Genomic DNA, 24,837 nt, shown 5'->3' on the forward strand with positions numbered 1-24,837 from the left:
TCCCGCCCTCCCCCGATTTACGATTTTTAACGATTTTTTAAAACAAAAAAACCCGACGATAAGATTTCCCTCCCCCCAGCCAAAATCGATCGTTAAGACGATCGATCACACGATTCACACCTCTAATAAACAGCTTTTAACCATATAAATGTTACAGTTTTAAAATCTCCCCCATTGTCTGGGTAAATAATATGGGTAGCCAGGACATGCACTTCTTCCGCGACCGCCCGCTTACAAAACCCCTCAGGAAAGCACACAGACACAAAATTGGAATCAAACAGGCCGCAGCCCACAACACTGATTTTTAAGGAACTCCAAATGACCATCTGCCACCTCCCAGCAAGATGATCACTACTAGCCACCCGGCCAGCAAGCTCCTGTCATACTTAAAACTTATTATCACGGCCCCCGCCACCTCCCAGCAAGGAGTCCCAAGTTGACAACTGCACCCAGTTGTCCTTGTAAATTGAGACATGACCAAAGTCAATTCAGCAGAAATAATAACATTGTACCCCCAAAAGGCTCGGGCAACCCGCCTCAGGCACAGATCACCAAATCTGCGACCCCCAAAGATGCGGCCAAGATTCCTACTGAAAAATCCTTTCTAAAGCCTCCTGAATTGAATTAAGGAATAAGTCCAAACCGATAAATGATAAGTGAACCCCGTCATCTCTAAAGAGACCCCACTAAGTCCCACGACCATTCATGACGGATATGCTGACTCCCCAAAAGACTTAGCCAGGACCTGATCTGTTGATTGGCTTTAGCGCGGCTTCTGCGCCAGATTAAATTGTTCATTTCAGCAGGCCTTGCTATGATGTCAGACCAGCAAATTACAGCAGCAGGAAATAGTATGGAAATAAACATTAAATCCTTGTGAACCATGCTGATGAATTTGCGCCCTGGCATCTTTCCCCAATCATTACCCCCAAATGAATAATCAAAACATTCGGTTGCCCATAACTTTTTAAACCCCATTGTAAACATGGTATCAACTCATCCCACATCATCCCCCTAAGACCCAACCACCAGATTATGATGCCTCATCCTGATAATTCCAAATGAGACCCATAAGGGCGACCGCATGCATGTCTGTAAGCCCAAACGATATAGGAATGTCCCACAATCCAAACATTACATCACGAACATGCAGAACCTAGAAAGAGAAAACAATTAGGTAGAGCACTGAAAATTACAAAGGCCCAGGATGAAAATAGCCTTCGAATGCATCAGACCTCCAATGTCCAATCCTCTGAATCATCCCTCCCAATAAAGCCGCTGAAGCAGCGGAAGTTGCCGCTCCAATCCTAAAAGAATGCATCCCAAATTTCCCCACATCCAATCCCAAAGATAACAAACTGGACCGCAACACTATTTGAAATTGGTATTTTGTCAGAGGATGGAGGTCTGCATGAACCAAGAACTGGACCATCCCAGGGGCATGCAACTGGGAATACGTTACAGTGTTAACTACTGGGCATGTGCTTAAACCTGTATTAGCCCTTAATATAGCACTTGATCAGTTTTGGATTTTGGGATATACAGCAGTAACGAAGTATTTGATAATGTCACATGCTGAACTAACAAACCAGTAGATTCTGCTCCCTTAGATGCCCTGGCTACTAGTTCACTGACCATGAAAGCTCCAAAAAATGGTATCACAAAAGCCACCCTGAAAAGGCAACATTCATAAGGGGAAGTGCAAATGCTGGGTAAAGTATCCCATAGCCTCAATAGGATGTCATGTGTGATGGGCAGGCACCCGTCCCCGATATGAGTGGAATCTCTGGACCACCCAACCAACAGTCGCCGAATCACAAAATGGACAATTGGAAAAGCCCAACTATGAACCCTCATAAAAAAGGAAAAACCTGATAACTGCTTGCTGATGGAGGCTTTAGTGCATCCTTCAGCTCTGGCCTTTTCCATAAATTGCAGTAAAAGAATATCCAAAACAGGCCCCTAAGTCCATCCTATAGAGAAAGGAAAGAAACCACCTTATGGGCGCCTTTTCCATAACTGTTCCAAGTGGACGGGGCTAGTGATGCTTGCAGCAGCTTCCAGGAACCAAATTTTCATAGGAAAGGAGGTACCGAAGCTCCAATTGGATCCTCTTCTGGAACAAGCTTCTGAAACAGCTCCCATTTGGAACGAGAAAGAGAATCAGCCACACGATTAGCAAAACCTGGGACATGAGGAGCCCAAATGGTCACATTCAAAAACATACAGCGAAGAATAAGCTCACGCAGCAAGTCAGAGATCATCAAACACTTCACCGATCTTTTATTAATGACCTCAACCACACCCAGATTGTCACACCAAAAGAGGACCTTCTTATCTCTCAAACGCGAACCCCACAAGTACACCGAGACCACAATTGGGAAAAGTTCCAAAAAGGTAATGTTTCTGGTGGTACCAGATAAATGCCAGTCCTCGGGCCAAGCCTCAGCACACTAAGAACTTTGAAAGTAGGTGCCAAAACCGAGAGACCCTGTGGCATCCGTGTAAAGCTCTACGTCATGATTAGATATTGAGTCAGATTGCCATAAAGAACAACCATTGAACTCAAAGAACTGATCCCAAATAAACAAATCCTCATGCATTCTTGAAGTAATATGGATGTGATGATGGTTCTTAGAAACACTGGACATCACAAAGGATAACATACGCAGGAATACCCTGCCCATCGGAATTACTCTGCAAGCAAAATTTAAACTACCTACTAATGATTGCAATTGCTGCAGAGTTAACTTCGGCCTACCTGAAGCTTCTTTTGCTAAAGCAGGCATAGCATCAACCTTGGACTCAGGTAAGCGGGAAATCATATCAATCGAATCCAATTCAATACTTAAAAATGTCAAATGAGTATACGGGCCCTCGGTTTTCTCAAGTGCCAATGGAATTCCAAAACTTCTGGCAACTTCCTGGAAACTTTGTAGCAGATTAAAGCACTGATCAGAGTTAGCTTTACCAACAAATAAAGAATCGTCTAAATAATGAATAATAATACTGGATGCAGAAACTTGTTCCACTACCCAATGAATAAATGCACTGAAGGTTTCAAAGTATACACAAACTATGGAGCATCCTATAGGCATGCATTTGTCAAAATAATATGAGCCGTTGAAACAGAAACCAAGCAAATGAAAACTATCTGGATGTATCGGCAATAATCTGAAGGTGAACTCAATGTCCACTTTAGCCAAAAGGGCACCCTGACAAACCACCTGATCAATTGCATCGCTGAATCGAACAAAGCGTAATGTACAACGCATAGCAATTGGGGGATGAAATCATTAATAGAATGACCGACTGGAAAAGACAGATTGTGAATCGATCTGTATTTCCCAGGTTCCTTTTTGGGAATAATTGACAAAGGCGAGAGAACCAAGTTTTGGAAGGGAGGGTTAAGAAAAGGCCCAACGATTCTATATAAATCAATTTTGGCTTGTAGCTTTACTTTCACTATTTGAATAATTTTCTTAACCAAAGGACAATTAATACCGCCTCCAATCGTGAATGACTCTGAACAAGGAATATGGAAACCCAAATCAAAACCCTGATACAAAATAATTTCAGACTCCGATTGTGGGTAAGCTTTTAGCCAGGGGAAGAACGCAGCTAACCTAATAGGAGTGGGTGCATGTGCAAATACATCACTTAGGGAACCTTTTGATGGGGGAATGTTGGTTGCTCTCACTCCTGACTGTTTGACGCATTTGGAAGCCAGGTGACCAGCTTCGCAATTGGCACAAGCATGTTTAAATTTGCAGTCCGGGAATAAGCATGAAGAATGATTGAATTACCAGCACAGATCACTGACGACTTGACCATCTCTACCTGCATTGTTGGATGCGGGACTTGAGTGAAACGGCCGTGGAGCCAAATTACTGCCACCTGATGATCCAGTTGAAGTGGCAGGTGCCTTGCTGTTCATTTGCGTCAACAGTAGACCCACATCTTGAGTACCCCAAGACATGAATTTGTTCTCTTCCATTCAATCCTGAAAATGTTCGTCATAGTTGAGCCACAACTAACCTTCATACTCCTTGCTGGTAGCCAGGATAGCATCCGCATAAGCTAGAAAGGCCCCATTATTGAGTTGGGTCATGATGACCAATAACACTTGCCAGATGAAGGACAGAGCAAATCCAGTTGTGAATGTTCTGCGACACTCTCTTTTGAGTCCCTGGGAATCATTCGCCTTTCTTCTTCCTCTCCTTTCTCTTCCCTCTATGACCCTCCAGAAGCTGAAATATGTTGATGTACCTTCTGCAACGGATCTTCTTCCAAAGAGATCGTGGCATATCTTCCCAAAGCTTAGAAAATGTCACCAACGCCGGTGCACCTCTCTCACCACTTCTTACCTTAAATCCCTTACTAGCTGAAGATGTGTCACTCGAAGAACTAGATGAAGATGAACTAGATGAAAATGACGAGGAAGAGGTAGAGGAATCAGATGAACTCAGATGCTTGGATTTTTCTTTTCTTTTGCCTCCTGAAAATTCTTGTGCCTTGGAAGTAGATGCTGGAGGCTCTTGAACAACAGGAACTTCAGCTGTCTAACTCCCTAAGCTTGCTGAAGACTCCCCCTGACTATTCTCGGTCCCAGCCCCTTGAACCTCAACATGAATAGTCTCACCCTGCTGAAGAGTAGATGTAGTTGCCTGATTTGCATTTGAGATACGAGGGTCCTCGTTATGAATTGACTAAGAAGCTGGATCACTTTGCCATCTTTCTTGCTGAGAGGTTTCAGGATGATTGGACGATCCACTCGTCAAAACAACCTGCGAGGGAACAAAAGGCACCACAGGAGAAGGCCCGACAAATCCTGCTGAACCAGGACCCCCTTTGGCTGTCCTTGTACCCTCACTATAATTATTCCAATTAGGGTACCCTTCCCCCCCAGGGACACCATGCCACCCAATAGGACTAAAACTGCCAGCTGGGAATAAACCTGGTTCGGGACCCATAAGCCAAGGGAAAGGCGGGCCACTCAAATACCACTGCCTTGCCCAGGGAATCTGCCTTGGGACAAGACCCCGAGTGCTGCGGTAAGGCTGTGACACCTGAATGGGGCCACTTGGAACTAGAGAGATCCCAATTACCCCTCGAGTTAATTAGCTGCCTACCCCAAATGGAATTCTAGTCAGGAACAGCAGGATCCACCAAATTACCTGCTCTCCCATCCCCAAACCAACCTTCAGTGCTAGAATGCTGCAGCCTCCCCCAATCAGGTCACCACACACTAGGCCCTGCAGCCTGATCAATACCCCCCATCTGCAGCACCTCCCACAGGATGTGTAGGAAGGGAATGAGTGCTTACAGCACCATGGACAGTGGTCAGAGAACGCTGCAACGAGGCAGAAGCAGCACCTGCCCTGGAAGACACTGAAGCGGTCTGAACGACAGAGAACCCAGGGCCTGAAATTCCTCCCCCTCCAGCCCTGGCAAAACCTGATCCAGCACGACTGCGCGAGTGGCGTCGAACAGCCTGACTCCCCGACACTCCCTGACTCGCTGAAACCTCCACCGCCGAAGGGCCGACCACTCGTGACTTGACCCCTCCTCCTGCTGCCTGGGAAGGATTGCCCGGAAACACACTCACTGCGGGTGGCCCCACCGGTGAGGTGACATCCTCAGAATCGCCGTCAGAAGAACTGGCAGCAGCAGTACCGCCCTCGGGCATGGCTCCACATTCCTTGTATGCCACCTCCGATTTCATAACTGCGCCGAAAAGAGCACCAGCACAATTACCCAGGCAAATGATAGGAAATTGCCACGGCAGCAAGAAGGCGAGAATGAAAGATTAGCGCCGTTGCAGCCGGTAACACCCCCTGACTCCTCCTATTCACAACAGTCTAGCACCCTAAGAGCCAATGGGTTCTGATATTTCAAATTCAAACTACTCCTGCTACTATTGGACTGACAACAGTCCAGGTTCACCATCCCCCTTCCCTTAACTACCGGACCAAGGGCCCACTTGTTCCCTGCTCCTTCCCCCAATCCCTCCCCCACCAATCCTATAATCCCCAGCGGCCTGCTTCCTCGTGAACCTGGCATCATATTACTTCTGCCGAGCAGGCATAGGGCCTGCTAGGCCTCCCATTTTATCTGCACAAAATTGCTGTGTGGACAAACTTTATTTGGACAAAAAGGGGGCCGGATCAGATTTTAACCAATTAGTGCAATAATCAACCAAACAAACTGAGCCACTGCACTAACAGGCCTAAATATGTCTGGCCAGCTCCCCTTGAGCCCCCATACCAAGGCAAAACCCAATGTCCTCAATCCCTCTTCTCTTCTGACCTCAAATGTCTCCCCCCCCCCCTGCTTCCAATACTTCTCGCTTTTGAGCATCCAGTAAAACAAATGCAGAATATCCTGCTCCCTGATCGCCTCATTCCCAGGCCACCCAATAAAAAATATAACAGGGAAGATTCAACTCTACTCTCTCCTCCCTTCTCTAAACTATCCCCTCCGCCATGCAGACCCTGGTAGAAAGGAGGAAAGCCCAGCAGACAGGAAGGACAAGCAAGTCCTTCCGCCAGTTCTTTTGTGGTGACTTTGGGAGGGTCTGGGGTGGGCAGGGTGGGAGAGAGGAGATTCAGAGTGGGGAGTGGCCTTCCTTGTTTTATTTTTTATCAGGTGCCCAGAGAAAGGAGGATCAGAGAGAAGCAAGGGGGGTCACAGGATTTATTTATTTATATTCCACTTTTCACACTTTTTTTAGCGCTTCAAAGTGGGTTATATTCAGCTACTGTAGCTATTTCCCTATCCCCATAGGGCTTATGGCCCTATCGCATGCAATAGAATGCAAATTAGGGGGAGGGGTGGAGTCTTTGCTGCCGGCAATAATGTTAGTAACATTATCGCCGGCAGTAGCACACCAAATAGCACCACCTTTCACGGTGGCACTATTCGGTGCATCCCCCCCTCCCCTTTGTCCCCCATTTTCACAGGATTCAGCATTCTGCAAAGAATGATGAATCCTGGCCTTAGTTTGCACCTGAGGTAATGGAGGGTAAAGTGACTTGCCCAAGGTCACAAGGAGCAACAGCAAGATTCAAATCCTAGGCTGCCAATTCATAGCCTGCTGCTCTAACCACTAGGCTACTCCTCCACTGCATTTTTTTAATTGGATGTTCATGAGGGAGGAAGAAGGAGTTTTGTAAATAGGGATTATCACAGATCACCAGAATTTTTTTTTTCTTTTAAAAATGTCTTTGCTGGTTATAACTGATTTCTAGAACTAGCCGGCTTATAGATATACTAAGTCACAATAGCTTATTGCCCGATGGGTGGGGGGAATCCCTACGATATTGAGCCACTCCCTGAAAAACTACTATGTCATGATTTTTGGTCACCCATCTCATCCGGGGCGGCTGTCAAATAAAGGGCCAGAGGCCTAAAAAAGTGCATCCTGAAAGCCACAAAAAAATCACCCTTGATAACCCCATCTGCCTTCCGAAGCAACACTGTCTACCAAAATAAAAAATATGTCCAACCACATGGCGACAGCTCCCTCCTTGCTGCACCCCTTCTCTTAATATTAAAAAATAGCCCCCATAGTCTCAAGATCTCCTCCCATCCAAATAAAATACAATCCCTAGTGTCTAGAGTACTCTCCCACTCCCCACCCCCAAAACATTGACCCTAGTAGTCTAGAGGGAGCAGGCAGTTCCCCAACCTCAACCCCCATCCACTCTAACCCCTCACTCCCATACCTCGAAAATAGATCTTCAGTAGCCAGAAGGAGCCTGGATTGCCCTCTAGCTTTGGGCCCATCAGTGCTATTTTTCAAAATGGTGCCAACCTGACCTTAGCCCTATCACGTGACAGGGCAAGGTCTGGGGATTGCACCAAGGCCACAAGGGGAAGAAAGGAGACTATCACCATACAGTTGGACACATTATTTTTTATTTTGGGGTGGGCCAGGGCCACCGCGGAAGGCGATGGAGTTTTTCAATGACCCCAGTGTTACTTGTGGTCTTTGGAGGGGGTCTCGACACCTTTAATTTTCTTATGGGACCATAGGGGACCACTGTTAGCGCCCCAATGCTTCAATGGGAAAATAGCTACAGTTCCCTAAAAAGCACTAAAATAATGCCTTTAACATTTTTCAGTCAGTCACATTTTTTATTTAGATAGGATTGCCTATGCATAAGCTTCTTTGCATGCTTTAGGCAATTTTATGCATGCAAATGCATGCAAAGCAGCTTATTTTCATAGGGGGAGGGAATTTTGTGTTCTGTCGCATGATATCATGCGATAGTGCTGTGATATGGCGACATTGTGAGATAAGCAGCATTTCAAAATGCTGTTTACTTCATGATATCACCTTATCACTGTTTAGTAAATCCACCTATAAGTCTGTCGGCAACACAGCTGCCTGGAGCTGGCCTAGTTTAACCAGCTAGACTTAGGTGAATTTTCACCTGAAAACCAGCAGATCCATGTTCAGAAAGCCAGTAAGTGGATGAGTTATTCAGCCAAACTTAGCCAGATAATTTGTCCTGCATATTCAGTAGGATAAATGTCTCATTGAATATACTCGTCTAAAGTTATCAAGTTACATGTAGCCGGATAACTTAAAAATCTAACCGGCTATATTTGACTGCAACCAGTTAGGTTGTTAAGTTATCCGGCCTTGTGTGGCCAGATAACGCTCTACTTAACCGGATATCTTCAAAGATATCTGTTTAAGTAGCATTGTAATTAAAAAAAAAAAAAAAAAAAAGATCTTTGCAGGCCAGTGGTCAAATACAAGACCCTCCACAATATGTGTACATTGGCTCCGTCAAGCCAAACCCTAATTTTTGTGGGGGAGTGGGGTTGCCGATCACCCCTACATCCTCCTTTCCTGTTTTTCTACAATACATCTTCCCTGCTGCCCACTCCCCACCCCTGGACCTCCCCATTCATACTTGCAATGTCGTGAACTCCCCAGCCCTCAAGAAATCCTGCCGGGAGCTCTGTAACCTCTTTACCTGCTCCTGGCCCTTCCAGCCCTGTTCTGATATAACAGCCAGATAACGTAACTCCTTCCCGGAATGCCTTTTTTATTCAGCTAAACTATAACCAATTAATGACTTAGCGAACTGTAATTTAGCCAGAGACTTGGCTGAATATGGAAAAGTTGTCATTTAGATGGATAATTTGTGAGTTATCTATCTAAATGGCTTTTGAATACTGACCTCCTTAATGGTTGGTATCTGCTGAATATTAGTCCATTACCTTGGCCACTCAGCAGCTTTTTGGAAATTGGTCTGCAATTGTGTCTCGCAAACTGCACGGGTCTCTTTCAAGCACAACCTGCAGCTGGTGACTACCAGTACTCATAGGCGTGTTGTCTGCCTCCTGTAGTCACAGCTTCTGCATGCAATGATCCTCCCCCTTCTCCGCAGCCAGCTAGGCACTATAACTTCTGCCCTCAAACTGGCTGCTGGGAAGGGGGAGAATAGCCACATGCAGGAGCTGTGCATGCAAGAGCTGCCAGCTGCCACTGCCACCCACACAAGCAGTCCAAAGAACCGAAACCAGACCCGGAAAATTGCCCTCTTCAACCTTCACTTCCTCCCCTCCCCCCACCAATCAGTCCAATGAGCTGGACTGGGGAAGCTGCCCTGCCCAACTCTCTCCCCACGCCGAGTGTCACCACCACATCAGAGCCAAAGGAGCCAAACTCAGAAGCCACCATAGTCACTGCCAGAGCTCATCAGTGTTGCACCAGAGCTCTCCAATGAGGGATTGAAGGAGCGCTGTGCCTCACCCCAGGAATCGCCACAAGTGGGGGGAGAAAAGAAGGGAACGATAGAGCGTGAAGAGGGGAATGGAAAAGAGATTTGATGGGGAAGAAAGGAGATGAAGAATGGGATGGGGTAAAAGACTGCAGAGAAAAGAAAGTGAGAGACATTGAGAGCTTATGGGGTTAATTTTACAAAGGTTTCTCCACATAAAATCGACATATGTGTGTGTGTAAATGGCAGGTACACCTGTACTTGCAGTGTTATGCATAAATGTTAACAGAGAAGAAAAGGAGCAGTTTAGGGGCATTCTGGGCTGGGGTTTGGAGGTCTGGGCACAAGTTGCTATTTTGTAAGCTGTATGCATGCACACATTACTGAACTGGTCCCTACGCTTTTGCACCTGCTAATTAAATCCAGTGGCATAGCCATAACTGATTTTTTGGGTGGTCACAAGGTATGGGTGGGCTCTAGGCATGCAGGTCTGAGACCTACTAGTTGTATTCTTATTGATAAATAATGCCATATACTGCACCCTACAATGGCTTTCTAAGTAGTTTGCAACAGCCATTAAGCTTCATGCGTGAAACTTTAAAACATTATACCTCAGTTATTTCAAGCACTTACCAGCATTAAAAATTCCTTATTAATCTGTATTAATTTATTTTACATTTATTGCAGTTTATAAATGCACAAGTATATTTATTTATTTATTTAGCATTTTTATATACCGACTTTCCAATAACAGAATTACTGATCAACTCGGTTTACATTATAACAGAACAATCACATTTACAAGTAAATGTTTTACAATGAACAGGTCGATATAACTTGGATAGGTATATATGGGGTTAACCAGTAAAAGATACATTGCCTAATGTAGGCATAAGTAAAAGATACAGTGCCTAATGTAGGTTGAATAAACAGTGCTAATTATAAGACTAGGTTATGATCCTCGACTGCCAAAGTTTACGTGTGTTCTATAGATGATCTAAATAGCTCTCAGGTGGATTACCACCGAGAGGATCATTGGCAGGGATGTTCCGCAGGTTGTTGTTATGGGAACGCTTGGTTGAATAACCAAGTCTTGAGTCTTTTTTTAAAAGTAGATAAGCATTGCACTGATCTGAGTTCTGGTGGGAGAGTGTTCCAGATTTTGGGGCCCGCTGTGGAGAAGGCTCTTTTGCTTAATGCTGACTTCATCTTAATGCTGACTTAATGCTGACTTAATGCTGACTTCATCGGTGGTATATCATGTAAAAAGCAAAGAAAACAAGCAGATCCAACCAATCATGTGATAAAACAAAAATCAGTGTATTCTTTCATGAATCCTTTTTGCAGAAAGCCAAAAATCATCATAGCATCAACCATCAGAACAGGTACAGAGCAGAGCTAGGATAATTCATATTATAACCAACATGAAAAAAAAAATATATTCAAATTCTGGTGTCATCATCAAAAATATCCCTCCATTGCTAAACATTTTATGAAGTAACACAAACTCCTGCAAAAAAAAAAAAAAAAGAGGCATCTAGAACCTTGCCATACCATACAGTCACAGCACTGACTCTCAGGATTCAAATAACAGCAACCTTATGAAAAAGCAGCAATGCAAATACTACACCAGGCCCTAGAGCATTAATACATCACCTACTGGAGTAACAGAACAAGCTGGACTGCTACAGAGAAACTACAAGCTAGCAGATATACTGCACTTCAGTCACACACAGGCAAAACAGAGACCGACCTTTACCTAATATAGAAATAAGAGACCACAAATTAGAAACAGAATCAGGCAGACAAAACCAAAATAGAAAGCCTGAGAAACTAGACTCTGAGCAGTGGAATAGTGAAGAAAGAGCAAAATACAAAAATATAAGAAATGCACATCCCCAAAGATGGCATATTCCAATTGCTAAAATCTCAAAATATTTTTTTTTTACCTTTGTTGTCTGATCTTTGTATTTTTCTAATCAGTTGGTCTCAGTCTCTTTGTTTCCACTTTTCCCTTGTCGATCATTTCCTAATTCCATTTTAGGGTCTCTCTTCTCATTCTGTTTCTTCTTCTACTGTCTTCTTCCCTTCCTCCCTCATACATACACACACACACACACATGGAGGCTCATGCTATCTCTGACAGACTACCTCACACAAACACAAGCTCTCACTTTCATATACTCTTTCCCCCCCCCCCCCCCCACACACACACACATACACACACACAAGCTCTCACTCTCACATTCTCAACACACACACACACACACACACAAGGAGGCTCATGCTTTCTCTCACAGACTCCCTTACACACACAAGCTCTCACTCTCATATGCTCTCCCCCCCCCCCCCCCCCCAAGTTCTTACTCTCACATTCAGGACTTTTCAGCTTGGAGAAGAGACGACTGAGGGGGGATATGATAGAGATGTTTAAAATCATGAGAGGTCTAGAATGGGTAGATGTGAATCGGATATTTACTCTTTCGGATAGTAGAAAGACTAGGGGGCACTCCATGAAGTTAGCATGGGGCACATTTAAAACTAATCAGAGAAAGTTCTTTTTTACTCAACGCACAATTAAACTCTGGAATTTGTTGCCAGAGGATGTGGTTAGTGCAGTTAGTATAGCTGTGTTTAAAAAAGGATTGGATAAGTTCTTGGAGGAGAAGTCCATTACCTGCTATTAAGTTCACTTAGAGAATAGCCACTGCCATTAACAATGGTAACATGGAATAGACTTAGAGTTTGGGTACTTGCCAGGTTATGGCCTGGATTGGCCACTGTTGGAAACAGGATGCTGGGCTTGATGAACCCTTGATCTGACCCAGTATGGCATTTTCTTATGTTCTTATTCTCTACACACACACAAGATCTCTCTCACATGCTCTACCACAAACACAAGCTCTCAATCTCACTCCCCAGCTCCCATTCTCACACACACACACAGACGCACACCCAGGTTCCCATTCTCACCCACAGACAGATGCACATTCAGGCTCCAGTCTCACTCAAATACACAGACAACCAGGTTCCCATTCTCACACCCCCCCCCCTCACACACACACCCAGGCTCCCATTCTAATCCACACACACAAACACAAACATACACCAAGGCTCCCATTCTCATTCCCACACACACACACCCAGGCTCCCATTCTCACCCACATACACACATTCAAGCTCCCATTCTCAACCACAAACACTCAGGGTCTTTTCATTAGGAATAGCCAAACTCCTACTTCCACTGTCGTGGGGATGATATCTTATATTATTTATTAATTTTATTTATTTGTTAACATTTTTATACTGCTATTCAGTCGAGCCGTCATAGCAGTTTACATCTTATTTAAAAAATTACAAAGTACAAACATAAATATAGCCTAATTCGGGGCGGATTGGCCTATTGGGGGATCGGGCATCCCCCGGTGGGCTGATCGCTCCAGTCACGTGGTCTGCCGTGTGCGGCTGTGACAGAGCCGCACTCGGCAGACCACGTGACGTGTCCTGGGCCGGCCTGGGCAGTGAATACCCGGCTGGTCCAACATCATGAGTCCGCCGCTGGCCTAATTTAAAACAAAATAGCATAAAATACAACATCCTACATCTTGTGATGGACTTGCTGCTCTAGCCTTCTTCTTCGCTATCGTGGGATGGGATCCCACGACAGCATTGCTGCTCCAGTGTCAGACAGCCTTGGTTGGGTGGGCCTGAGCCCAAAGTGGCTATGCCACTGATCAAGTCACACAAGTGAAATTGCACATCTTTTGTCTGCAGATTTTGAGTGGAAGGTCTGGGTTAAGTGGTGGTGGGGGGGGGGGGGTCATGGTGACATGCTAGAGGGTCTAAGAGAAGTGGTGGAGGTGTTGGCAGTGATTGCAAATACATTTTTCATACGCAGAGAACATGCATACTTACTAAAATACCTGCCTCTAGAGATGTGAATCGTGTGCCAGATCATCTTAACGATCAGATTCGGCTGGGGTGGGGGGAAAATCTGATCGTTAAGATATGTGAATTGGAATCGTTTCCGATTCCAATTCCTGACCCCCCCAAAACCTTTTAAAATTACCTGGTGGTCCAGGGGGGCTCGGGGGGCCTCGGGGAGAGATCCAGGGGGGCCTCGGGGAGAGGAGAGATCCAGGGGGGGCCTCGGGGAAAGATTTCCCGTTCCCAGGCATCAGCTGTTCTAAAAAAAAAAATGGCGCCGATGCCCCTTTGCCCTTACCATGTGACAGGGTATCCGTGCCATTGGCCGGCCCCTGTCACATGGTAGGAGCACTGGATGGCCGGCGCCATCTTTGGCGCCGGCATTCCAGTGCATTCCGGCACCATTTTTTTTTTAGAACAGCTGCTGCCTGGGAACGGGAAATCTCTCCCCGAGGCCCCCCTGGATCTCTCCCCTCCCCGAGGCCCCCCTGGATCTCTCCCCGAGGCCCCCCTGGACCACCAGGTAATTTTAAAAGGTTTTGGGGGGGTTGGGAGGGGGGGGTCGATTTAAAGGGTCAGGTGGGGGGTTTTTTTTAGCGGCGTGGGCCTCCCTAAAAAAAAAGGGTCGGGAGGGTGGGGGAGGCTAAGGGGGGTCGATTTAAAGGGTCAGGTGGGGTTTTCTTTTTATCAGGCCATCGGCGCCATTTTAATTAGTGGCAGCCAAAATGGCGCAGATGGCCCGAGAGCGGGAGATCGCGCCGGGCCCCCCCCCCCCCCCCCCCCCCACTGGACCACCAGGTAACATTTTGGGGGGGTCAGGGTGGGTTTAGGGGTTGTTTTGGTGTGCCGGTTTTCCCGCCCTCCCCCAAATAATTCCTGTGCTCTATTTAACGATACAATACAAATGCCTCTGACGATAAATCGGGGGCATTTGTATTGTATCGTGCACTCTAATGATTTAGGACGATTTTAAAATTATCTGACGATAATTTTAATCGTTCAAAAATGATTCACATCCCTACCTGCCTCCACATTTAATTCTGGGTTATTCTGTCCACTTGTTACAATTATTACAAGTGTAAAATATATGCATGTGCTTTTATAAAATAGGTACAAAAGTCTGCATTTTCCTGCATTATGCATGTGAATCATACGCAGAGCAGAGATATACAATGTTTTATGAACGTGGAAGCTCCCGCCACACAGTTTAGAAAATCCTGCCATAACATTAGAGGTTCTGAATTAATAGGTGAATTTTAAAAGCCCTACACGCACCAAAGCCGGGAGATATGCATGTGGAGTTGCTGCTCGCTGCACGGATTTTAAGAAGCACCCGAATATGTGCGTATCTCCCAGTGTGCGCACAAATCGAAAAGTTCGAAAAGGGCGGGGCATGGGCGTGGTCTGGGTGGATTATGTTTGGACATGGTCAGTCCAGGAAGGTCACTTGAAATGCAAGTATTTATGCGCACAAGCACGCGCAGGTGCCCCTACCGCATAACTTTACTTCAGCTTATGGATGGCGTGTAAGTTTTAAAATAAAAAAATCAGGACTGGTCGGTGAGGTTTGAAGGGTCAGGGCTAATAGGGTAAAAGGGAGGCTATCTAGCTAGGGGGGTTAACAAGTCCTATCCTTTACCGGGGCAAACTGGGGAAATGGGTGTTTTTGGTATCGGTGAGTGTGCCTAGCAAAATCCCTCCATTTACGCGGGAGAGACAGCATGTCCATATAAAATTGCTCACACATGTATGCGCATACTGCCAATGTTTTAACATACATGCATATAGGGAAGGTGACCAAAATGATAAAGGGGATGGAACAGCTCCCTTATGTGGAAAGACTAAAGAGGTTAGGGCTGTTTAGCTTGAAGAAGAGACAGCTGAGGAGGGATATGATAGATGTCTTTAAAATCATGAGAGGTCTTGAAAGAGTAGATGTGAATCGGTTATTCACACTTTCAGATAATAGAAGGACTAGGGGGCACTCCATGAAGTTAACAACTAGCACATTTAAAATTAATCAGAGAAAATTATTTTTACTCAATGCACAATTAAGCTCTGGAATTTGTTGCCAGATGATGTGTTTAGTGCAGTTAGTGTAGCTGGGCTTAAAAAAGGTTTGAATAAGTTCTTGGAGAAGAAGTCCATTACCTGCTATTAATCAAGTTGTCTTAGAGAATAGCCACTGCTATTACTGGCATTAGTGGCATGGGATCTACTTAGCATTTTGGTACTTGCCAGATACTTGTAGCCTGGATTGGCCACTGTTGGAAACAGGATGCTGGGCTTGATGGACTCTTGGTCTGACCCAGTATGACAATTTCTTATGTTCGTATGTTCTTATGGTATAAAAGTGCTGCGTCTATTTGTACGAGCCAGCACACGCGCGTACATGTACACCCATGTGGCTGTTTAAAAGTTACTGTCCCTGTGCGTATGTGCTGACTTACACAGTCTTTTGAAAATTATCCTTTCTATGGAAGAATCACAACTGGGCAGACTGGATGACCCAATATGACCTTTTCTGGCATCATTTACTATGTTCCTATGTCCAAAACTGGCCAGTCTGATTAACCCAGTTATGATTATTCCACTTAAGGAAGACGAACATGTATATTTCCATTTGCAACCCAGCACCAACTCCCCACCTTACCCCCCATGTCTTTTACCTGAACTTTCAATCCTTCTCCCATCACTTCCCTCCATATTAATTCCAAGCATGGGATAAAAGGATAGAGAGAGAGAGAAACTGGTTGGGCCAGGATGGAGAAGTTGAGACTAAGAGAGATTGGTAGGAAAAGGGTGGGGGGATTGAGAGAGAGGGCCTGGAGGGAACAGAGATGGGGAACTGAGAGAGACAGAAACTGGTGGAGACAGAGTGGGGAGAGAGAGACTGATAGGAAAAGGCCGGGAGCTCAGAGAAAAAGAGAGAGGCTGATTAAGACAAGATGGAGTGATTGAGAGAGAGAGAGACAAGGTGGGAGAGAGACTGGTGGAGAAAGGATTGGAGAGAGAATGACTGGTGGAGACAGGGACCAAGGTCAGAGAGAGAAAAACTGAGGCCATGGTGGAGGGATGACGAGAGAGATTGGTGAGGACTATAAGGAGCATAAGAGAGTTAGTGCTTTGATCTTCAAAAGTGAGATTCTCCTACTGCGCATTCTGGTTTTGTGGCTTTTGGTGAGTAAAAGGTTGATCATCCCTGTTCTAAGGCTTTTCTCTGATTTTTTGCCTATGGTGAAAAATGCTAAGAGGCCTATTTTCAAAAGGAAGCTGAGTGCCTGATCAAGGCACTTCAGTATTAGGCACCCAAAGATTGGTGAAATTTCAGCCATACTTAGGCTTTTAAGTTTAAGGCTGAATTTTTTTTTTTAACTTAGGCCTGATTTACTAAACCTTTTCTACCATTCTGTGTCTATGGAAAAAATGCTTAGTAAATGAGGTCCTTAGGGTCCTACATCTAGGCCTGCTATTTCTTCACCTAAATGTAGGTACCTAGAGCTAGAAATCTTACTTACTTTCCCCATCCTGGTCCCACCCACTTTATAGGAACCTAAATTTAGTTGCCAGCTATGAAATAGACACAATCCTTTTCCTATTACTGCTACAAAATAGGTTTCCAAACTTAGGGATTCAGCAGGGGGCAATTTTTATTTATGTAGGTCTGGGCGCCTAACTCCTTTAAGTTATCTGCTTACATTTTTTAAATATCGATCTCTTAGAGCAGGGGTGGCTAATTCCTCTTCTCGAGATCCACTGACAAGCTAGGATGGAGGGTTTTTAGGATATCTACCATGAATATGCATGAGATAGATTTGCATAGAGTAGATGCAGTGTATGCAAATTTATCTCGTGTATATTAATTGTGGATATCCTGAAAATCGGGCCTGTTTGTGGCTCTCAAGGGCCAGAGTTGGCCACCCCTGCCTTAATGAAACAGGCCCTTTCTGTGTATTATTGTGCAACAATTTGATACATTATTTATTGATGAATTTTCAAACCCAGTTACACACATAAACATGGCTATATGTCCATAAATGGGCTTTTGAAAATTGCCCGGGGGTTATATGTGTAAGAGTACTGGTACATGCACAGCAGAGAGGCATTCTGGGTGGGCAGAGTTAGGGCAGGGATTGCATTTACACATACTTCTGATTTTTAAAAGCCTGTGCATTAATCTACTCGCAGACATTTACAGCTGCTAATGAGCAGGTGTAAATGTGTGTCTGTATATCTTGCTGGGTTCCGCATGTACCTGTTAATTTTCAAATTTGGGCTAAAGCCTGCTTGCACTTTGCACACACAAGCTCTAGCCCTCTGCGGACTGCTGAAAACTACCCTCATATAGTACGGCAGACATCCGGTAAATGGCAATGTAATGCGATGGGCTGCATGGTAGTTCTGGGAAGCTTGTGTTCTTAAAGAGAGTACTGACTTCTCCTGTTAACTTGTGTTGCACTGCAACAGTCCATTTGCAAAATATCATGACTGCTTTGTACTTGATGGGTGTTGTGTGTGATGGGTTCCCTTAGCTCATGGCACCCAAAGCCGCACACCCTCGCTTTCACGAAAGCTCAAGGACTACAGTTATTCACCAATCTCAGGGGTGAGTGAAACATTGAAGTTCCCAGGCATGGATGTAAGTCCTTGGAGGAAGTGTTGATAGAGCTCAGCTTCCCTTCAAGGAAAAGGATGCTTACCTTCAGTGAACCCCCTCGTGAGTGAATGCCCAGCACAGACGTTTTAGAGCAGTCACATGCTGCTGAATCACACAAGCAGGATGACCATGGAGCTTCACATGGAGGTGTACTTTTGATTACATTTCCATGCATGCAGCAGACTACTCCAGCCTTTCTCTTTTCACATATCTGGTTACTCTGCAGGTAGAGCCTGAGCTGAGTGTGTGAGATCATTCGTGATATATTTCCAAATATGACTCTTCTGAGTGTTGGAAAGTAAGGGTTCTATTCATAAATAACTTTTGCTATTTTGTGCCTATGAAAAAAAAAAAATCTTACATGAATCAAACCTTAAGAGGTCAGTTTTCTAAAGAATTTAGCCAGCTAATTATGGAGTAAGGGAGCTAGATCTATCTGGCTGAAAGTGTTGCCCTGAGGATTTTCTCCTGCAGAGTGGCTGAATGTTAGCTGCCTGTTTTCAATAGGAGGCTGTATTTAGTCACTTTAAAAGGCATTCCCAGGGGTGGATTTAGGCTAGAGGAGAAACGTAGCCAGATCACGTAAATGTTTAATGCGAGACAGCTAAATTTAGCCAGATGGGTCTGAGTGCATGCATAGCTGGCATAAATTTAGCCATCTACATTATATCTGGCGACATTTAGGGGGATTTGCTAACACAATGTAGCCATCTAGATTGCAGCTGAAAATATGCTTAATTCTAGCCAGCTTTGATATAAACCAGCTATCTCACCACCGGGTGGCTTAGTAAAAACTGACCCCTTCATGCTGAAAATGCTCAGAATATGAAGAACAATTAATGTGGTGAATAGTTTCATAAATAGCCCACACAGTTTGCCAAATTATGACAGAATTTTCCTGGAAAAGGCAGGAGAATGGTAAAGTTCACCAGTTCCACAACATCTCACTGTTTAAAAAAACAAAAGTATGAATTTTGCCAGTTTGTTGTCAAATTGTATGGTAAAAAGAACTGGGAGCTAGACCGACATGTTTTGTACATTTGGCTGCAGAGATCCATCCGCAGTGCTTGCTGTTTGCATCACAAGTATTTTTTTCCCCATCTCTAATCTTGGCAACTTTCTATGCGAGGTCAGAGGGCCGAGCCTTACTGGGTGCCATCTCTGATTTGGAATATTGTTCAGTATATTGGAGGAGGCAATTTTATTGTAACTTCTTCAATTGTTGATAAACCAATTTGATGGAGAGTGGCATGGGAAATAAGGCTCAAAAGAAATGTGATAATATGCTTCCCTATTTTTGTATTGCAGCCTGAAGAATGAGTAGAGGACCATCAATCAAAAATACATTTTAACATCAAGGCACTACTGATGAGATGATCAACCATTGGAAATGGCTGTGTTTCTTGGACAATGAATATTTCTAAAGTGGATTGTCAACTAGCATCTTTCCTTATTTTGGCTTCAGGCCACAGAGCAGATTTGTATTTATTTTGTGATGAGTAAGAAAAAAAGTTTGATTGGAATTTACCTTTCTAATACTGTTTTTCAGGGTATTTTTATTAGCTTGTAGCAGACAGGGTCTCTGATAAGTTCTTTTCAAAGCATTATCATATTTCCCGTTCCTGGGTTAAGCACTTTGGTAAAGAGTACTATGAAGTCCATAGTCAGCCGCTGGTCAGCTAGCAGTGTTAGCCAGATAAACTTAGCAGGCTAACATTGCAGGGATAGTCAGCATCATGGGCGCTCTGATGAATATACCCAGCTATGTTAAAGTTATCCAGATAAGTGTATTCAGCAGTCTTAAAGTTATCTGGCTATATTAGCCAGGTAGCGCTGAAAATCAGCATTTATCCAGCTAATTTAGCTAGATAGCCAGCTCCGGCCTAGAATGCACCCACCCCACTCCCTAGTTAGCCAGATAACGTTTTGGATAGACAAAAATGTATCCAGCTATCTCAGAGCCAGTCAACATGGTGGGATGTGCAAATCCCGCCTGGATAAGTCCAAACTTAGCTGGACAAATGGCACTGCCACTGAATATCAACCTCTATGTATTAAAAAAGAATAATTTTGATTTATATAATATTTATTCTTGGATTACTTCAGGATATGTGTCTATTTTGTTCATTTATTCAAAATTGTGATGTAATAAGCAGTCTTGAAGGAGAAATAAAGATAACTTTATTCAGTCTCTGCTGCATGATTTGTGTCAATGTGTATAAAAAGGAAACTTCTGAAAACAGAAGCCAGTATTACCCAATTCAGTAAGAAATGTTATTTATTTATTCATCACTTAAAGGCCTAATCAATTTATAACCTCACATATATAATAATCTACAAACAAAAACCATAACAGTACTGACATCTGCGCATGAACCGAGTCCTGGAATACATCAAAGATCGGTTTCATTAATCAAACACCTGTTTGAATAAAAATGTTTTTAATATTTATGTAAATGTTTTCTAGCTGTCCATCAGGCATAAAACTTCTGGGGGGGGGGGGGGGGGGGGAGGATTCCATATGGTGGGAGCAGCGATCGAGAAGGTGGATTCATGAGTGTCAACTAGCCAAGCTTGCCTAGTTTATTGAATTGTGTGGTTGGACTCAGTAGAGGTCTTACATGTGGATCAGTTTGTTTTATTAAAATGTATATTCCACACATGGCATACATTCATGGCGGATCACAATAGCTACAAACATTTAAAGTACAAAAAACACAAACATACAATACAATAACAAGAGTTCTTAAAAAATAAACAAAGCTAAACTATTGTAGTATGACATCACCATTGTAGAATGACATAACGACCGCCTGATGCAGATGAAGTCTTCGAAACACGGACCCATGTCGGGTTTTATCTGTTTCAACTGAGTGAAGCTGGCAATCAATGCTCACTAGAAGTGCTACTAAAGAAGCCAGATAAGTGTGATTTTAAATGCAAGGAAAAATATTCACTCAAATAATTAAAACTAAACCATGTCCTGTTAAAATTAGCAGTGTTGGATTATGACCAGTGGTTACATAAAATGCAGTGAAGGTGTTTACACTAGGGATGTGCAGAGGGACACCATACGTTGCATTCGGAATTCGGATTTGTTGGGGGGGCAGATACATTGCATTCGGCAAGGGGGCCCCCCCGATACATTTATCCGTTAATTCCTATTTGTTTCCCCGCTAAAATTAAATTAACTACAACCCCCCCACCTTCCTGACCCATCCAAGACTTACCGGCGCCGGCCATCCAGTGCTCCTACCATGTGACAGGGGCCGGCCAATGGCACAGATATCCTGTCACATGGTAAGGGCAAAGGGCTATCGGCGCCATTTTTATTAGTGGCAGCCGACAGCCCGAGAGTGGGAGATCGCTCCTGGGACACCCACTGGACCACCAGGTACCTGTAAAAAAATTTTTGGGGGGGTCGGGAGGGTGGGGGAAGCTAAGGGATTAGTTTTAAAGGGTCGGGGTGGGTTTAGGGGTTATTTTTGTGTGCTGTTTTTCCCGCCCTCCCCCAAAACGATAAGAGAACCCCCACAAACAATTTCGTGGGGTTTTCCTATCGGTTTCGGGGAGCCCCCGATTTCTGACCATTTTGAAAATATCGTACGATATTTTCAATCGTCAGAAGCCCGATTCACATCCCTAGTGCACAGCCACAAGTTAGGAAAATTGATGCTCGTAAACTGAACGTCCCTTTTCCTAACCCGCTGACAGCCACCACTCCCGGGCGCCTGCTGCCGAGGAGGCGCTAGGGGTGCACAATTTCCCCTAGTGCCTCCTTTTTACCACAGAATTGATTTAAATATTAAATCGGGCGCCCAGGAGAGGTGGATCTGCATGCATTAAGAGAGCAACTGCTCAATCATGAGCGCCCATTTTAACGCATGCCGAAATTGCATTGGCCTGAATGTTAGGCAGCGCCATTACACTCTGGCTCAAGGTTTAAGCACAGCAATGAGGTAACTCTAACCCAAGGCTACTGATGTGTACAATATCCAAGTGTGAGGGAAAGTGTTGCATTTCATCGCTATCCTCATTATGCAAATGGAATGCATGCAATCTATGGGGCATTCTCCCATTCTGTATCTATGGGAAAATTGCTCAGTAAATAGGACCCAATGCTTGATATCTCTGTGGCACCCTCTTAACTTCTGAACTTGCATTAGTGAAAATTATGACTCCATGTAACTGAAAAAAAAAATCTGCATCCCTGTGGGGAGGGATTCTCAGGCATCAGTGAACAGTGAGACCTAGAGGCCAGATTTGTGGTCCCCATTACCTGAATTCCAGAAAAAACTACTGTTTAACTGCTGTCACTGTAATAACTAAGCTAAGGGGGAAGGGAAAATCCCTTGAGAGCTGAGAATGAAGGCTCATGGTACCAGAGCCCTAATGAGGCTGCTTCCGATGGAGCTGGAAGTGCACAGATGCGTTTGCAGACCCAACAACTGGAGCTGCTGCTCAAATCTGTGGATAGGGATGCACAAAGGAAAGGCTTTTTTTCATTTTGGTTTTGTTTCTTTTATTATTTTCTTTTTCTTTTTTTTTGTGTTTCTGTGTCCAGCAACAAATCAAAAATACAGTGAAATGCAGAAACAAGTCAAAATGGCACTTTGTTGTTTGTTTCAGATGGGAAACAACACAAAATGAAACAAGAATTGTCATTATGTATTCCCTGTTATTTGAAGGTAATAGCACATCCCTTAAAAAAAGGAGCAGGAGGAAAAGCCAGACAAAAAAAATGTAAATAAAGGATCATGACAGCTTTTTCGTACAGAGAAACTGCTCCATCTTCAAATATGTTTCTGCAAAATTATATTTTTCCTGACTTCTAAGGGCCCTGAAGCAAGGCAGCATTGACTGACTTTCAGTCTCCCACATTACTGTAGGGGAAATAGATTAGGCTTCCATCTGTCTAATCCCCCTTTTTTAATTCTGAATTTCTGCGGTCTTCTGACAAGGGAAGAAAAAATAATCCTCCTAGGAGAAGGCTTAGCACAGAGCATAAACAATCTTTTGCTTGGCAATTACAGATATGGTCGTCATAGAACAGTGCATGGGCTGTATTTAAAAACTGTATAGCTTTAGACATTTTGAGCCCACTAAAGAAATGATCATGGACCAGTTCTTGACAATTAGGGACAGTGATTGTACCTCCTGTATAAGCTATATGGTACAGAAAATGAAATTTGAAGCAGAAAAAGTTTTCCTTATTACAGTAAAAAAATAAATAAATAAGCCATGCAGATCCATGCTATATGATTTCCAGGCTATTTCTATTTACTTTCTCAGTTTAAGCTGTGACTTTACTCCATAAAATTATATTGTAGAAAATCAAATGCAATGCAGCCAAGTCACAAACACAGGTATAGTCTATAGAGGGAAACATCCTGTATGCTTGCCCATTACTTAAAGAACTGCATGGGGGAGACAAGGAGCACACATTTAGTAGCCCTTTCAACAAAAGCATAACTTCCAGCAGAAAAGAGGTGTCTCATAGATGTGCAGGCAGGAGCCCCACTTAGCTGAAGTTATCTGTAGCAAGTTCTAATCATTCACCTCTATGTCCCAAAAGCAGGTGATCTCAGTGAAATAAAAAAAAAAATCTCTCTTACTACACAGTGATGAAGGCCCACCTGGAGTAATACAGGTGTCTCATGTTACTACTACACTAATTCTAAACGTATCCCTGCTCATACTGGCTCTCCTCCCCAGTATGGCCCAACTTACCTCCTCAAGGATCCCAACTTATATCTGCAATTCACCATGCCCACACTTATATTTCTGAAGGACACACCTTCCAATGGAAATCTGCCTACCAAATCTGCCTGGGCCTCTGACCATATAGACACAATACATTTTTAAGGGCTTTCAGTTTAAAGCTTCCAGCTGTGAGCTATCATGGATTCCATGATGTTTCCATGACCTCACCTACTCACCCACCTACACCATCTATACCGGGAAGAACACTGACATAGCAAGACTTCAGAGCTTGACTATCATCTGAAGCTGGGTTAGAATTGTAATTTCCCTTGGCTGTTTCCCAAACAGACATCAGTTACACAACACAGAGTTTATAGGGTAGATGTGGCTAATAACAGTATAAACTCATTGCCTGATGTATTCTAATACACAGGACAACATATATTTTCCAAAAAGATTTTTAGTTGCAGACTGAAAATTCTCTTCCTTTTGATAAAATACCAGTATAAGAAATAAAAGCAAAGGCAAAAATATAAAATATCAAGGCTTCAAATGATGAGTTCATGATGTACACATACTTTGCTTTTCTTACACCAATATATAGCTTATGGGAGTAGATGTTGTGGGTTAGCTGCAGGCTCCATGTCATCAGGAACAAGCAGAGCCAGTCCAGGTGTTATCTCCATTGAAAGCAATAGGGATAAACTCTTGACCGGCTTTGACTGTCCCTGATGACATGGAGCCTGTAACTAACCCAATTATGAACCAAGTCTGCACACACTTATGGTGAAAATCTATAGGTATACCACA

General features: G+C 43.9%; 1 protein-coding gene across 1 annotated transcript in view; it reads left to right on the forward strand.

Annotated features, from left to right (window-relative positions):
* ZMAT4 (zinc finger matrin-type 4) overlaps positions 1-20,481 on the forward strand; it is a 556,227-nt gene extending 535,746 nt beyond the window's left edge. Inside the window, exon 7 of the mRNA XM_029604135.1 lies at positions 19,633-20,481. Coding sequence (XP_029459995.1) covers positions 19,633-19,648 — 16 coding nt within the window. The 3' untranslated portion in view covers positions 19,649-20,481. The remainder of the gene's footprint in view (positions 1-19,632) is intronic.
* The last annotated feature ends 4,356 nt before the right edge of the window (positions 20,482-24,837 follow it).

Source organism: Rhinatrema bivittatum, chromosome 5 (genome assembly GCF_901001135.1).
Source record: "Rhinatrema bivittatum chromosome 5, aRhiBiv1.1, whole genome shotgun sequence".
NCBI classification, from domain to species: Eukaryota; Metazoa; Chordata; class Amphibia; order Gymnophiona; family Rhinatrematidae; genus Rhinatrema; species Rhinatrema bivittatum.